A 12,790-nucleotide genomic window follows, 5' to 3' on the forward strand; every position below is an offset into this window, starting at 1 on the left:
ACTGTGGGAGGTCTGAACGCCGGGCAGGAGGCGTCTGGTGCGCTCACTGCTTCTGCGCTTCCACATTAACATTTTCCAGGTGCATTCTGCGAGACAATGGGGGGCTCAGGGCCAATCCCCGAATTTGCTCTTTAAAGGCACCAAAACTGACCGTGGAAAGGCAGAGCTAGAGGTTAGGGGCGGGGTGGGCATGTCCCCCTGAAATCCACAGAAACTTATAGCAGAGCTGGAAGGAGAAGCAGTGAGGATCCTGACATCCAGGCTCACAACCAGGGACCCTGCAATCCATGCCCCCGTCCCGAGGGCAGGCCCATGGCCCCTTCCTCGGGCCAGCTCTTCTCACCTGGGCGTTTGACAGGGTGACCTGGGCCTGCAGTTTCTCTACCTGCTTCTTCAGCTCTTCCTTCTCCTCATTCATGCGCTCCCGATCACTGCGCTCTCTCTGGAAGTCCTCCTCAAAGATCTTCACCTGCAGGGGTGAGGAGGGGAGAGAGGGAAGGGGTGAAGGGGGAGGGACAGCTCTGAGTGGAGGCTCAGACTTGCTGAGGCCCAGAATCCTGGGTTGGCTGCTGAGAGTCACAGACATCAGAGCTGGTGTCACCCCATCTCGACAGCCCCCAGGGAGTGGGGAATGTGTACACCTCCAGCCCCACCCCCATCTTCAAACAAAGTAGTTCTGGATCCCCCTAATTTACTTTTTATTTATTTACTATGTCTTAGATACATTTTTTAAAAAATATGTTTTATTGACTTTTAGAGAGGAAGGAAGAAGGATAGAGAACTAGAAACAGCAATGACTGAGAAACATCATCTATCTGCTGCCTCTTGATGCCCCTAGTGGAGATAGAGCTCGAAAACCGAGCATGTGCCCTGACCAGGAATCGAACCAGTGACCTCTTGCTTCATGGGTCGGTGCTCAACCACTGAGCCAGGTGTGGATCCCCCTATTTTATATTCTTGGCTTCAACACAGGGTTTCATTTAAACAAGGGATGCATGACTTTTTAAAATATATTTTATTGATTTTTCACAGAGAGGAAGGGAGAGGGATAGTTAGAAACATCGATCAGCTGCCTCCTGCACACCTCCTACTGGGGATGTGCCCGCAACCAAGGTACATGCCCCCAGCCGGAATCGAACCCGGGACCCTTCAGTCCGCAGGCTGACGCTCTATCCACTGAGCCAAACTGGTTAGGGCAGGGATGTTGACAGCAATTAGCCAGTCCAATCCTATCATTCTGCTTTGGCCCCAGAGGCGAGGCTAGGGGACCAGAGTGTGGATGGAAGACCTTCCGAGAGTAAAGGCTTACAAAGCTCTCCCACAGCTCCTGGGAGCCTGGCAGGGAAGAGGCTGGGACCTGCACGGCATCACATGGAAACACACGGGACAGCGTGACCTTTTCAACCTCCTTTCAAACCTCCCGTCCCAGGGGAAAGTCTGTTGTTTGCTAGTATGTCTTTAAGGCCTTTCTGGTATGTGTTAGTTTCCCTTAAGGTAGCGGTTCTCAACCTGGGGGTCGAGACACCTTTGGGGTTGAACGACCCTTCCACAGGGGTTGCCTAAGACCATCCTGCATATCAGATATTTACATTACGATTCATAAGAGTAGCAACATTACAGTTATGAAGTAGCAACGAAAATAATTTTATGGTTGGGTCACAACACGAGGAACTGTATTTAAAGGGCCAGAAGGTTGAGAACCACCGCCTTAAGGGAAGGGAATGAGGACTCAAGTTCAGAGTCTTCATCAGACAAGAGTATCCGGCTCAGGTTTAATAACACTGTTTTGCTTGCTTACAGCTAGTTTTTTAATTATGGAAAATAACAAACAGGTTTTTCTATTTATGATAGTGATATAAAGCTCCTTTTTAATTACACTTATTGAAAGTAATTTATTTAAAACTTATTCTTAAAATACTAGGTAGATAATGGCATAGTTGGGGTAAGGATGGCTAAATCATAGAGCAGGGGTGGGCAAACTTTTTGACTCGAGGGCCACAATGGGTTCTTAAACTGGACCGGAGGGCCGGAACAAAAGCATGGATGGAGTGTTTGTGTGAACTAATATAAATTCAAAGTAAACATCATTACATAAAAGGGTACGGTCTTTTTTTCAATAGTTTTATTCATTTCAAACGGGCCGGACCCGGCCCGCGGGCCGTAGTTTGCCCACGGCTGTCCTAGAGCAATGACTAGTTAGGGACACAATGCTGGAAAGGATAAACCTATAACCAGACTGGGGTCCTGGCCAAAGGCAGGAAGTGGACTACCAGTAACTGCTTCCACGTCATGCCAAGCCCATCCTGGTGCTCAGGATGCTCCAGCTCCCACTACCACCTCCTTCCTACCTGGCCTCCCCCCAAGGCTCACCTGCTGTTTCAGCAATTCGTTCTGTGTGACCAGCTCCTGTTTTCTGAGGAGGCCCCCAGCTCCTTCTGGGTTCCCAAAGGCTGTTGGAGACGATGGGGAGGCCTGGATGCTCAGAGCTTCCTCTAGGGCCTGAGACCAGGAAGAGAGAAGATGGGTCCATCAGCAGAAGCCCTGAAAGTCAGGTTCCACTGACAGGGTCATCCTTAGGGCCCCCTCCCCCCCTTCCTGACAATAATGATAACAATAACCACCACTGCCAGTACTATTTAATAAATGCTACCCTAGTCATTAATACTATGCACACATCAGTTCACTGAATCCTCTCTACAGTCCCAGGAAGAAAAGGCTATTATCCCCATTTTACAGATGTGAAAACTGAGGTTCCGAGACCTGAAGTGATATGTCCAAAGCCATACAGCAAATGGCAACGTGGGGATTCAAATCCAGTGTATGCTATTAACCTAAACTTCATGAAGAGGGAGAATTTCCCTTTCCCGGAGCAGGTGTGGCTCAAGCCCAGCACCCAGACCTAGAAGGAATATTAAGTCCCTCCAGAGAATCTTCAGTCTGGCCTGGCCTGAGATCCATCAGCTTTTACAACCCATTCCCACTAAACCAACCCTTCCATCCTCCTCCCTCCTGGAGTTAGATTAGACTGGATTTTAATTTCAACTTGCTCACCTCTTAAAAGGTTTTTATTAACTGGTTTTCTCCTTCAGACCTGTTAACTTGTTAGGCGAGAACTCTGGAAGACCTCACGACTGGCCACCCTCATCCCCACCTCAGCTTCAGCCCCTTAGACAGCAGGGCCTCTGCCCTCCACGTGGCAACATTGCCCAAGGTGCCTTCCTGGATGGCACGGAGGTCAAGGAAACCTCCCCCAACTTGGATGGGGCCCGCCATTTGGTCAGCTTGACTCCTCCAGGAACAAAGCAGAGTCAAGAGTCGACTCGGGATGCTGCGAGGGGAGGCGATGGCTCCCTTTCATCCTCCTACTCCCTCTGCCCCATTTTTTAGGTGGGAAGATGGAGGTCCAGGGGCAGGGGGGCCTGGCATCAGTCATCCACACCTGTGTCTCTGTCCCCAGCTATGCCAAGGAAACCTGGGGGGCATGATCCTGCCTGGGCCATCCCTATGACCAGCACCATCTACAGTATTCTGCCTGGATTTTAACCCCGAGTCCCCCAGGTCGGAACACATCATTCTTTTCTCTGAGATCAGGTCCCAAGGATCCACACTCATCATGATCAATGCTTTTCAAATACCAAAACCAACAGAGGGGAAAAGCTGGCCCATAGACTCAGCAACTCCAGGCCTTCAGAGAGGTTTCCTCCCAACGCTCCCGGCGGCAATGCCTTCCTCTAACCCTGCACTGGAAGGTGGGCAGGGCCAGAATGAGTCCAGAGAGGGTTCAGATGGCAACGTGGAGGCCCAGAGAGGGTATAGACCTGGCCCGTTCACTGCCACTCGCCTGACCCGGAGGAGAGGGTTTCTGCTTTCCGCAGCCCACCCCGGGCGCCCTGTCTCCCTGGGTCCTACTTCACAAGGGTGGGAACCCCGGGGCCTGTGCTCACTCACTCCCGTCAGCGAGTATTCCCTGAGCATGTGCTTTGTGCCAGGCACTGGGGGTATATGTCCCTGTGAAGACGCGCACCTCCCACCACTGCATGAGAAGACAGATGTTAAATAAGTAATCACAAGAAAATGCGAGAAGGGCGGGAAAGAAGTTGCTGGCACTCCAGGTGCGCAGAACAGGGCGACCTGCAGATTTGTGGGAGGCCTCGCTGCACCTGAACCATGAGCAAGGTGGCACCGAGTGAGGAGACGGCACGTAAAGGGCAGGAGGGGAGCGAGCACAGGCTTGTCCCAGGGCTGGCCACTGCACGCGGGGAGGAGAAGGCAGAGGTGGGAGCCTCGGGTGACACCAGGCCCTCAGCACCCATGCCTTGACCCAGACCTGCCCCTCCTGAGCTGAGGGTTGGGCGTGGTCGGAGCTGGGCTCAGGGAAGCTCTGGTGCCCGAGGGACCAGGACCAAGGCGCCCACCTTGTTGAGCCGCTGGATCTCCTTTTCCTGGTAATCCCGCTGCCGGGTCAGCGGGCTCAGCTGATCCTGCAGATACCTGACCTTCTGGCGCAGCTCCTTGGCCTCTGCCGACAGCTGCTCCTTGTCGGTCTGCAGGGAGCACAGGGTGGGTAAGCTGGAGCCTCTGCAGGAGACTGGGACTCCCTGCACTGCCGCCCCACCTCTCCGGCATGCCTCCTCTCTTGCTCTCACTCCGCAGCCCTCACTGTGCTCACACAAGGCACCTGGGGTCAGAGCAGTAATGCCCAAAGGGCCTGACCTCAAAGAAGAGGCACTTTGGTTGAGTGAAAGGCGCTGGGTTCTGACACCAGCTCCTCCACCAGCTGAGACCTGGGGCACTGTCACAGCCCGCTCTGGTCTAAGCTTACCTATCTGCCATAGGCAAGGAGTTTCTTTTGTTTTTGTTTTTGTTAATCCTCACCTGAGGATATTTTTTCCCCTTTCATTTTTAGAGACAGTGGAAGGGAGGGAGGGGGAGAGAGAGAGAAACACTGATGTGAGAGATTGGCTGCCTCCTGCATGTGCCCCGACTGGGGGCGAGGATCAAACCTGAAACCTAGGTGCTCACCCTTGACCAGAAATCGAACCCGAGACCCTACGGTGGACAGGCTGATGCTCTAACCACTGAGACACACTGGCCAGGGCAAGGAGTTCTTAACGAGAGTCACACATGGACCTCAGGAAGTCTGTGAGCCCCAAAACAGTATAAAATTTTGCCTGTGCAATTTTCTAGGGAGAAAAGCCATAGTTTCTGCCAGATTTGCACAGGGATCTTCTGTGACATAGAAAGTGAGAAACCACTAAGAATCTCTAAAAGATCTTTCTGCTTTTTAGTCTCTGAACCTAGAGAGAAAACACTCAAAGAAATAAAAGTAGCATAAGACAGAAAGTGTTCCTACACAGAGAAACAGTCCGTCCTGTAAGGTTAAAGAGAGAGCACAATAGCCGAGAAGAAATCAGGGAAGGCTTCAAGGTGGAAGCACTGCTCCAACACCCACTATGGAACAATCAGGGTCCCTTCACTGCAGGGCCACAGCTGGATTGGCCCTTAGAGAGCATCAAGTCCTAGCCCCTTTGTGTGATGGGAAATGACTGTGCAGAGAGGGGAGATGATTTCTCCCAGGCTACACAGAGAGCTGGGGTGAGAGCCCAGGTATCTTAATTCCAGCGCTCTCTCTCACCTTGCAAGTCACAGGAAGTGTTTAAAATAGGGACAGGCAGCCAGAGGTTGCCGAGGGCAGCCCTGGTCAGAACGGGTGGGAGCCGGTCTGGACTCCTGTTGAAGAGGCTCCAGGATTAGCACGGCCTCTATCGCCATGTGCCCTTATCTACAGGGCTGAGCTGTGTCTCCAAACATCCCACCTCCCCCCAGCTGAGAGGGAGGTGCTGTCAGATCCAGGGACGTGTCTACCTACTGATGTGAGCCAGGAGAAGGGACCAAAGAGCTAGGGGTCACAGGCTGACAGTCACAAGATGTGACTGCACTCAAGAGAAAAGATAGGCAGTGTCCTGCCTAATCCTCATCTTCAAGGGAGGCGTGGTCACGGAGGCAGGCGACAGCCCAGACAAGGCCCCTGGGTGACCTATGCTGACGAGAGGGAACTCTGAAATGCAAACCGTGTTGAAAATGTCCATTTTGAAGCTAAACAATAATAGCCTGGGCCGTTCCCATGAAAGGGAAGGCATCACGACATAAATAAAATCTCCCAGAAGTCTGCGGGTCAGGCGGCCTTTCCTCTTTCAGCCGTAACAGGACCCCGAGGGCCTTGGCTGGAATCAGTCACATGGAGGACAGATCAGATGCTGCTTCTTCAGGGGGCAGATTCCTGGCCCCATGACTGAATCTGATGCCTCTTCCTGCCCCTCCCCGGTCCCTGTCACTTCTCCTGTGTAGTATCTAACACGCTTCAGCTTATTTGCTTCTGTAATCAGTTGTTTAGCGTCTCTTCCCCCTCAAAGCGGGGACTGGACGGTTCAGCACTGAGTTTCTCCGCCCAGCAGTGCCAAGTGTATGATCTGTTAAATAATGACTAGAGCAGTGATGGCGAACCTTTTGAGCTCGGCGTGTCAGCATTTTGAAAAACCCTAACTTAACTCTGGTGCCGTGTCACATATAGAAATTTTTTGATATTTGCAACCATAGTAAAACAAAGGTTTATATTTTTGATATTTATTTTATATAATAAATGCCATTTAACAAAGAAAAATCAACCAAAAAAATGAGTCCGCGTGTCACCTCTGACACGCGTGTCACAGGTTCGCCATCACTGGACTAGATGAATGAATAAAGAAACTCTGTCCCCAACCAAGAGCCATCACAACTCAAACACTCAACAGCACCCACCCCATCAAGTGCCCCAGAGCCGGCCTGCTTCTCTCTCTTTTCTATTCTGTGCTTCCCTAGCCCACAGATTTTAATTAAACAAAAAGTTCTGTTAGAAAATAAGAAAATATAAAAAGCAATGGCTACTCCAATCTTCTCAATGTGTAGATGGGAAAGTGGGGCAAGGGGAAGGAAAGTGCTTTTGCCTGTGGCCACACAGCCCTTTGCACCAGAGCCGGAGCTGGAATCCTGGCGTGTTTACTCCACTGGGGAGGGAGGAGCAGGCCTCCCCGAGCCAAACCCCCAGGGCCCAGCAGCCACACTTGCCTCCTCCATGTCAATCTTGGACTTGGCCAGGAGAAGCTTGCGGTCAAAGTCACGCTGCTTCTGCTCCCGCTCAGCTTCCAGGTCAGTCACCTGCTTCTGCAGGTCCGCCAGCTTCTGGCGCAGCTCAGTGATCTGGGTTCAGAGGCAGAGGGAGGGGGTGCGTGAGCGTGACTGTCCAAGGGACGGCGGCGGGGGGAATGCACTGACAACAGCTGAGAACCTGGGCTCAGCCTTGACTTCCCATAACTCCCACACTACCTTCTGCTCGTACTGCTGCTTCATGGACCGGAAATGCTGGTCCCACTGTTTGTTCACTTCAAGCAGCTGTGGGAAGAGAGCGGGGTTAGCAGGGGATAAGCAGAGGACCACAGACAGCCAACTCCTCGCACACCAGCTTCCCCAGCAGCACACAGTGTGTGCGAACGCTGGCTACAGACGCTGCCTCAATCTCTTGCTTCTCAATAAAACTCAGTGCTCCTCAAAGAGAGTCCCTCTATCAGCCGCCACATTTTATCCTTCCAGGGCAGCGAGACTAACACTAAGACACAAAAACTGTATATCAGTTCGGTGTAGAATTATGAAACACACCCCCATTTAGAGGGCAGTTTGGGACTATGTATAAAAACTCTAAATTCTCGTTCTCTCTAACCCCGTAATTCTACTCTAAAAATAGTAACCAAAAGAAGCATAAAAATATATGTATATTGTGATCATTTCAACGTCTGTATTACAAAACAATCTAGAGGCCAACCTAGGCATAGGAGATGGGTGTCAGAAATTACAGGGTAATCAGAAGCGGAACGCCATGCAGTTGTTCAGAAAACCTAATGTGCTGCCTCAGTTCTAAGGTGACACTACTTATTTGTCATACTCTCGATATAACAATTCCTCCGGGACCGAAAACAATCCTACATCACAAATAAAATGATGGGAAAGGGTATCCCAATTTCAGAAACATAAAATAAAAAGTACTCAGAATTAAAGAAATACATATATTAAATATATACATATATATTAAAGGTATATACATATGTACATGTATATGTACATCCTTAAAGCTATAGTTTATTTTAAAGAAAAAAAGAAATTTGTAATGCAATATGTACAATTTTTTCTGCTATTTTAAAAACCAGATTATACATTAGTGAGTACATAGACGAAAACAAGGAATATGTAATGAATTGTTACTAACCGTTAATTGTTACTCTAGGAGGTGAGATTCTCAATCTTTTTATAATGAACATTATATTACTTTGCTAATCAGATAAAATACCTTAGGGCAATGCAAGCAGGAAACTAAAATTAATATGTACATAGGTAAAGGACTAATGGAGCCCGCCTTCCCAATGTGCTGGGGCCAGGGAGGCAGAAAGGCCCAGGACCAGGAGAAGTTTGGAGCACCGCAGAGAGGAGGGGCTCAGAGAACAAAGGGGGCTGGGCTCCACCTGGGGGCGGGAGGTGGAGGGGGAACAGGCATGAGACAAGGAAATAGCCTCGATCTGGGGGTTCTCCGCTGGTTTGAAGCAGTGCCACAAGGCGTGGGATCTCCCTCTATGACAGTCCCCCCCCCAAACCAGTCGCAAGGTGACCGATGAACCCCAAGCTCCCCATTCCTGAGGCTGAAACTCACCCACCTTATCACAACCTCTTTCCACCATTCAGGTTTAGCTTTCCCAAATTACCCCTCCCCTGCCAACAATTTTAGGCGGCTGTGCCCCAAATACCACCTCCTCAGAGTGACCCTTGTGGGCAAGGGGACTGACCAAGAGACAAGATTCCAGGACAGCCTGGCTGGGTGGCTCAGTTAGTTGGAGTGTCAACTCATACACCAAAAGGTTGCTGGTTCGATTCCTGGTCAAGGCACATGCCTCCGTTGCAGGTTTGATCCCCAGTTGGGGCACATACAGGAGGCAACCGTCCATGTTTCTCTCTCACATTGATGTTTCTCTCTCTCTCTCCCTTCCTCAAAATCAATGAAAACATATCCTCAGGTGAAGATTTAAGAAAAGTCCAGCGAGTTATGGGCAGATGGTTCAGTGGTCACCATGGCAACTCACCATGGTGCCCTCGGACTAACCAGGGCCAGGGGACAGGGAGGGCCTTAGTCCTGTGGGTCCTAGGAGGCCACCTACTTCTGTGCGCTGCTGCTCCAGCACCTTCACCTTCTTCTCGGCTGCACCCAAGGCTCCCGCCTCTGGGATCTTACTTGCTGTTGCACTAGCCTGGGGAGAAACACAGAGGGCCTTTAGCGAAGCTTCAGATAACAATACTCTCACTGATCTAAGGTTCCTCACCTAGCTGTTTGCCCCCACCTCTCTACCCTCCCACCCACCAGGACACTGCTACACATCCCAGCCATGACTAAACCCCCTCGGGAAGTCCACGGGGGCTCCTAGGCCCTCCTCCCACAGTCACTTCTTTCCCTGCTCAAGCTCTCTCTCTAAGGCACTGCCAACTGCTCTCCCCTCCTCCATCCCCATGTCAACCCAAAATCCTCTGGCCTGGAGGTAAGAGTTATATATTTTTAAATGTTTTATAAAACAATTACTTTAAAATGTTTTTAGAAAGATACAAAAATAAAGATGTCTATGTCATTAGTACACGTACACATACTTCCTAGCTCTGTTCTCTGAGAGAGCCTAAAGCAGTGACACTCCAGTAGCAACGAGCACACCTAAGGCCCAGATCTTGGTTCCTAAATACCATTCTCCAACAACAAGGAACAGGACTCCTTGGACAAGGGGTTAATTCTAGGGCTGGGGCAGGGAATGGGTTTGGAGCATCTCATGGTGTCAGAAAGTAAAGAAGTGCCAAAAAAATAATGATAATAATAACAGCCTGTCAAATGGGCATAGGAGACAACTTGAAAGAGCTTCCCACAGCCAAGCCGGAACAATGTAAACCAGAAAAACAAAATCGTGATATTGGGTTATAATCCAAAGAATAAAATAAATATCCTTGAGTCCATAGTGGTAGGAAAATATAGCTGAATAATTAAATAAATGGGGAGAAGGAACACTCTTCCTTACAGAAGAATTCCAATTAGTGACCGTGGAAAGAATGAGGGAAATGCAAAACTGCCATTATAATACTACAGCTCTCCTAATCACTGCAGTAAGTCACCAATGGATACCGAAGCTAGTGAGCGAAAGCAGAAGGAGAAACAGGGCATTTGCATAGCCTCCAAGTTTCTCCTAAAAATAAGTGTTTAATAATTACAGAGAGAAATTCATCACTTTATACAGAGAAAGCTGACAGACACCCACTTAGCCACAGCAATGACACTTGACATGATGCAGTAAGGAGGGTGAGACTCCTGTGATGTTCTTGCCCAAGTCCATAGCCCCAATCCAAGCACGGGCAAACATCCCATAAACCCAGATTGAGGGATATTCTACAAAACAAATGGCTAGTATAACCTTTCAAGCTTATGAAAGACAAGACAAGGAACCCTGGGACCTGGGACAGATTGGAGGAGACTAAAGAGTCGTGACAACGAAATACAATGTGGGATCTGGAATCACGGTACAGAAGAGCATGAGTGAAAAACTGGTGAAATCTGAAGTCTGCAGTTTAGTTAACAGTACTGTGCCCAAGTGTATTTTCTAGTTTTGATCACTGAACCATGGTTTTGTAGGACTTTAAGGCCTGGGGTGAGCCCTGAGAGCAGAACTTGGGAGGCTCAAGTGCCCCCTGCAGGCTAAAGTCTGTAAGCACACCACAGAACCGGAAGTAAAGGGAGCAAGCTGGGGGAACCCTCCAGGGACCACCACCTCCTCTGAGAAAGATGAGATGGGCCTGACCCTAGAAGCCTGCTGCCTCCTGGAGGGGAGCTGTGCTTAGCATTACTGGGGAAGGAGGAAAAGGGGGTGCCAGGCTCCCAGAGGGTACATTCTTAACCTCCACAAAGAAGAGAGGAGTCAGACTACCTGGCTGCTGGCACCCAATCTGCCATTAAAAGCAACAGCTAATGTTCACTGCTGACCACGTGCCAAACACTGCACCTACTCTATAGGCACATCACTGAACCCTCCAACTACCCTCTGAGATAGGTGCTAATATCGCCATTATGAAAGGAGGAAACTGAGGCCGGAGAGTATGTAACTTGTCCAAGGTGGCAGCAGCATTCAACCCACATGGGACTCCAGGGCACTGGCTTCACCGCTGCCCATAAGCCCACAGAGCCTTCCTCTGGGCAGGGTGGAAAGACCATCTGGCCTTCTGGGGAGTCAAGTGAGATGAGGTGATATTAAAGGGCTTTGGAAAAGTGAAGAGGCCTGCCCACAGAATCCCAAGAAACCAGAGACCAGGAGTCCCCAAGTCACTTCCACAAGAGGACAAACACGGCAGACTCTGATGGGAGGGGCAAATGGAAGCAGAGATGGCCACTTCCCAGTGTGGTTCCCGGCCCCACCTCGCCTCGGGTCTGCCTCACAGCGAGTGGTGCAGGAAGCTTGGTTAGTGATGCCACATGACCTCTGCAAGGTCATGCTTTCCAGCCTCCAGGCAAGGCTGGGTAATGGAGTAATAGTCCTGGCTCTGCCTACCTTACAGGGGAAAAGAGATCCAAACAGGACAATGGATTGGATTTTTGAGTCTTGGGTAAACTCAATAGTAAGAAGTAATTAAGTTTTACTAGGACAATTACATAGGTGTGGGGCTTATTAAATACAATTGAGTCCTGCTGTGCAGCCATTAAACTCCATTAAAGGGGAAAATGTGTTAGTAAGAAACTGGGACTCAGCCCTGCAGCCAGGGGAAAGGCCCTGGCAGGGCAAGGAGCCAGCTCCTGCCTGGGGACTGGATTGTGAGCCAGGGATACAGCAGCGGTGGTGGGTAGGGGGCAAGTGGGCTGGCCTGGTGGCATTACCAGGCCATGTCCCCCTCTCTCCATGTCAGAGGCTCCCGCGGGCAATCACAGGAGCTTAGCAGAGCCCCTTGAGAAGCCAGGAATGTCTGAGATGTCATGCTGACGCTCAGGAGCCACCCTGTAAAGTGGGATGTGCTCAGGGAATGTGCTCACACTGAGCCAAGGACTCGACCACCGTCTTTGAGCAATGGAACTGGAGCTATTCCACCTGGAGAAGAGAGGGCTGGTGGGGGCCACAGAGCCATGGTCCTGGCTGGCAGCCTGCGTGTGTGTTGCAAGGAATGGATGCTCCATGTGGCTGAAGGCAGAATAAGCATTGAGGGTGGAAGCTCCATTGAGGTGGACTGTCAGGCCAAGCTAAGGAAAAGCCATCTAACACCAGAACCTTCGAACAGCGGAACTGGCTGAGGAGGCAGTGAGCTCACTGCCACTGGAGGTGGCAATGGAGGCTGGCAACAGCAGGCGGGATGCTGTGGAAGGAGTTTCTGACCACATACCTGCAGCTGTCCAGCTACCCCCTTCTTGCCTGCGCCTTCCATCTTGGGTGAGCCTGGTCGCCTGCAGACACCCTCTTTGCCGCTGGTCATCAACAACTTCTTGAGCTCCATGTTTTCCTCCCTGGGTCGGAGGCAAACACAGAAATCACGTTGCTGGCTCTGGGTTAAAGACCTACTATTCATCTGAGTTGCAGCTGAGACCTGGGGTGTAAGGCAAGGCCCTGAAACCTTTCCTCTGGTGCAACCAAAAGGCATCCTTAACCTCCTTGCGGCAATCTGTGGGCTTCCCTAGGAGTCGCCAATCATCACCGCAGGGTGT

The 12,790-nt window shown here is 50.5% G+C and overlaps 1 protein-coding gene and 1 long non-coding RNA gene across 16 annotated transcripts in view; both read right to left on the reverse strand.

The window, feature by feature from the left end:
- The window catches only part of TNIP1 (TNFAIP3 interacting protein 1), a 53,377-nt gene that overhangs the window by 4,256 nt on the left and 36,331 nt on the right, over positions 1-12,790 (reverse strand). For 12 of the 15 annotated variants that reach the window (XM_059698934.1, XM_059698927.1, XM_059698937.1 and 9 more), the window contains 7 exons: positions 12,472-12,592; positions 9,237-9,326; positions 7,363-7,428; positions 7,105-7,236; positions 4,416-4,544; positions 2,371-2,499; positions 344-469 (listed from right to left, as the gene is read on the reverse strand). In XM_059698934.1, the coding sequence (XP_059554917.1) occupies positions 344-469; positions 2,371-2,499; positions 4,416-4,544; positions 7,105-7,236; positions 7,363-7,428; positions 9,237-9,326; positions 12,472-12,592 (793 nt within the window). The remainder of the gene's footprint in view (positions 1-343; positions 470-2,370; positions 2,500-4,415; positions 4,545-7,104; positions 7,237-7,362; positions 7,429-9,236; positions 9,327-12,471; positions 12,593-12,790) is intronic. The other 3 variants (XM_059698932.1, XM_059698923.1, XM_059698931.1) reach the window with 2 other exon arrangements.
- On the reverse strand, positions 1,448-2,364 carry LOC132235861 (uncharacterized). The gene is made up of 2 exons (XR_009453109.1): positions 2,174-2,364; positions 1,448-1,952 (listed from the first exon to the last, which is right to left on the reverse strand). It is a non-coding gene; the product is annotated as an uncharacterized LOC132235861 (long non-coding RNA).

Source organism: Myotis daubentonii, chromosome 5 (genome assembly GCF_963259705.1).
Source record: "Myotis daubentonii chromosome 5, mMyoDau2.1, whole genome shotgun sequence".
Lineage (NCBI taxonomy): Eukaryota > Metazoa > Chordata > Mammalia > Chiroptera > Vespertilionidae > Myotis > Myotis daubentonii.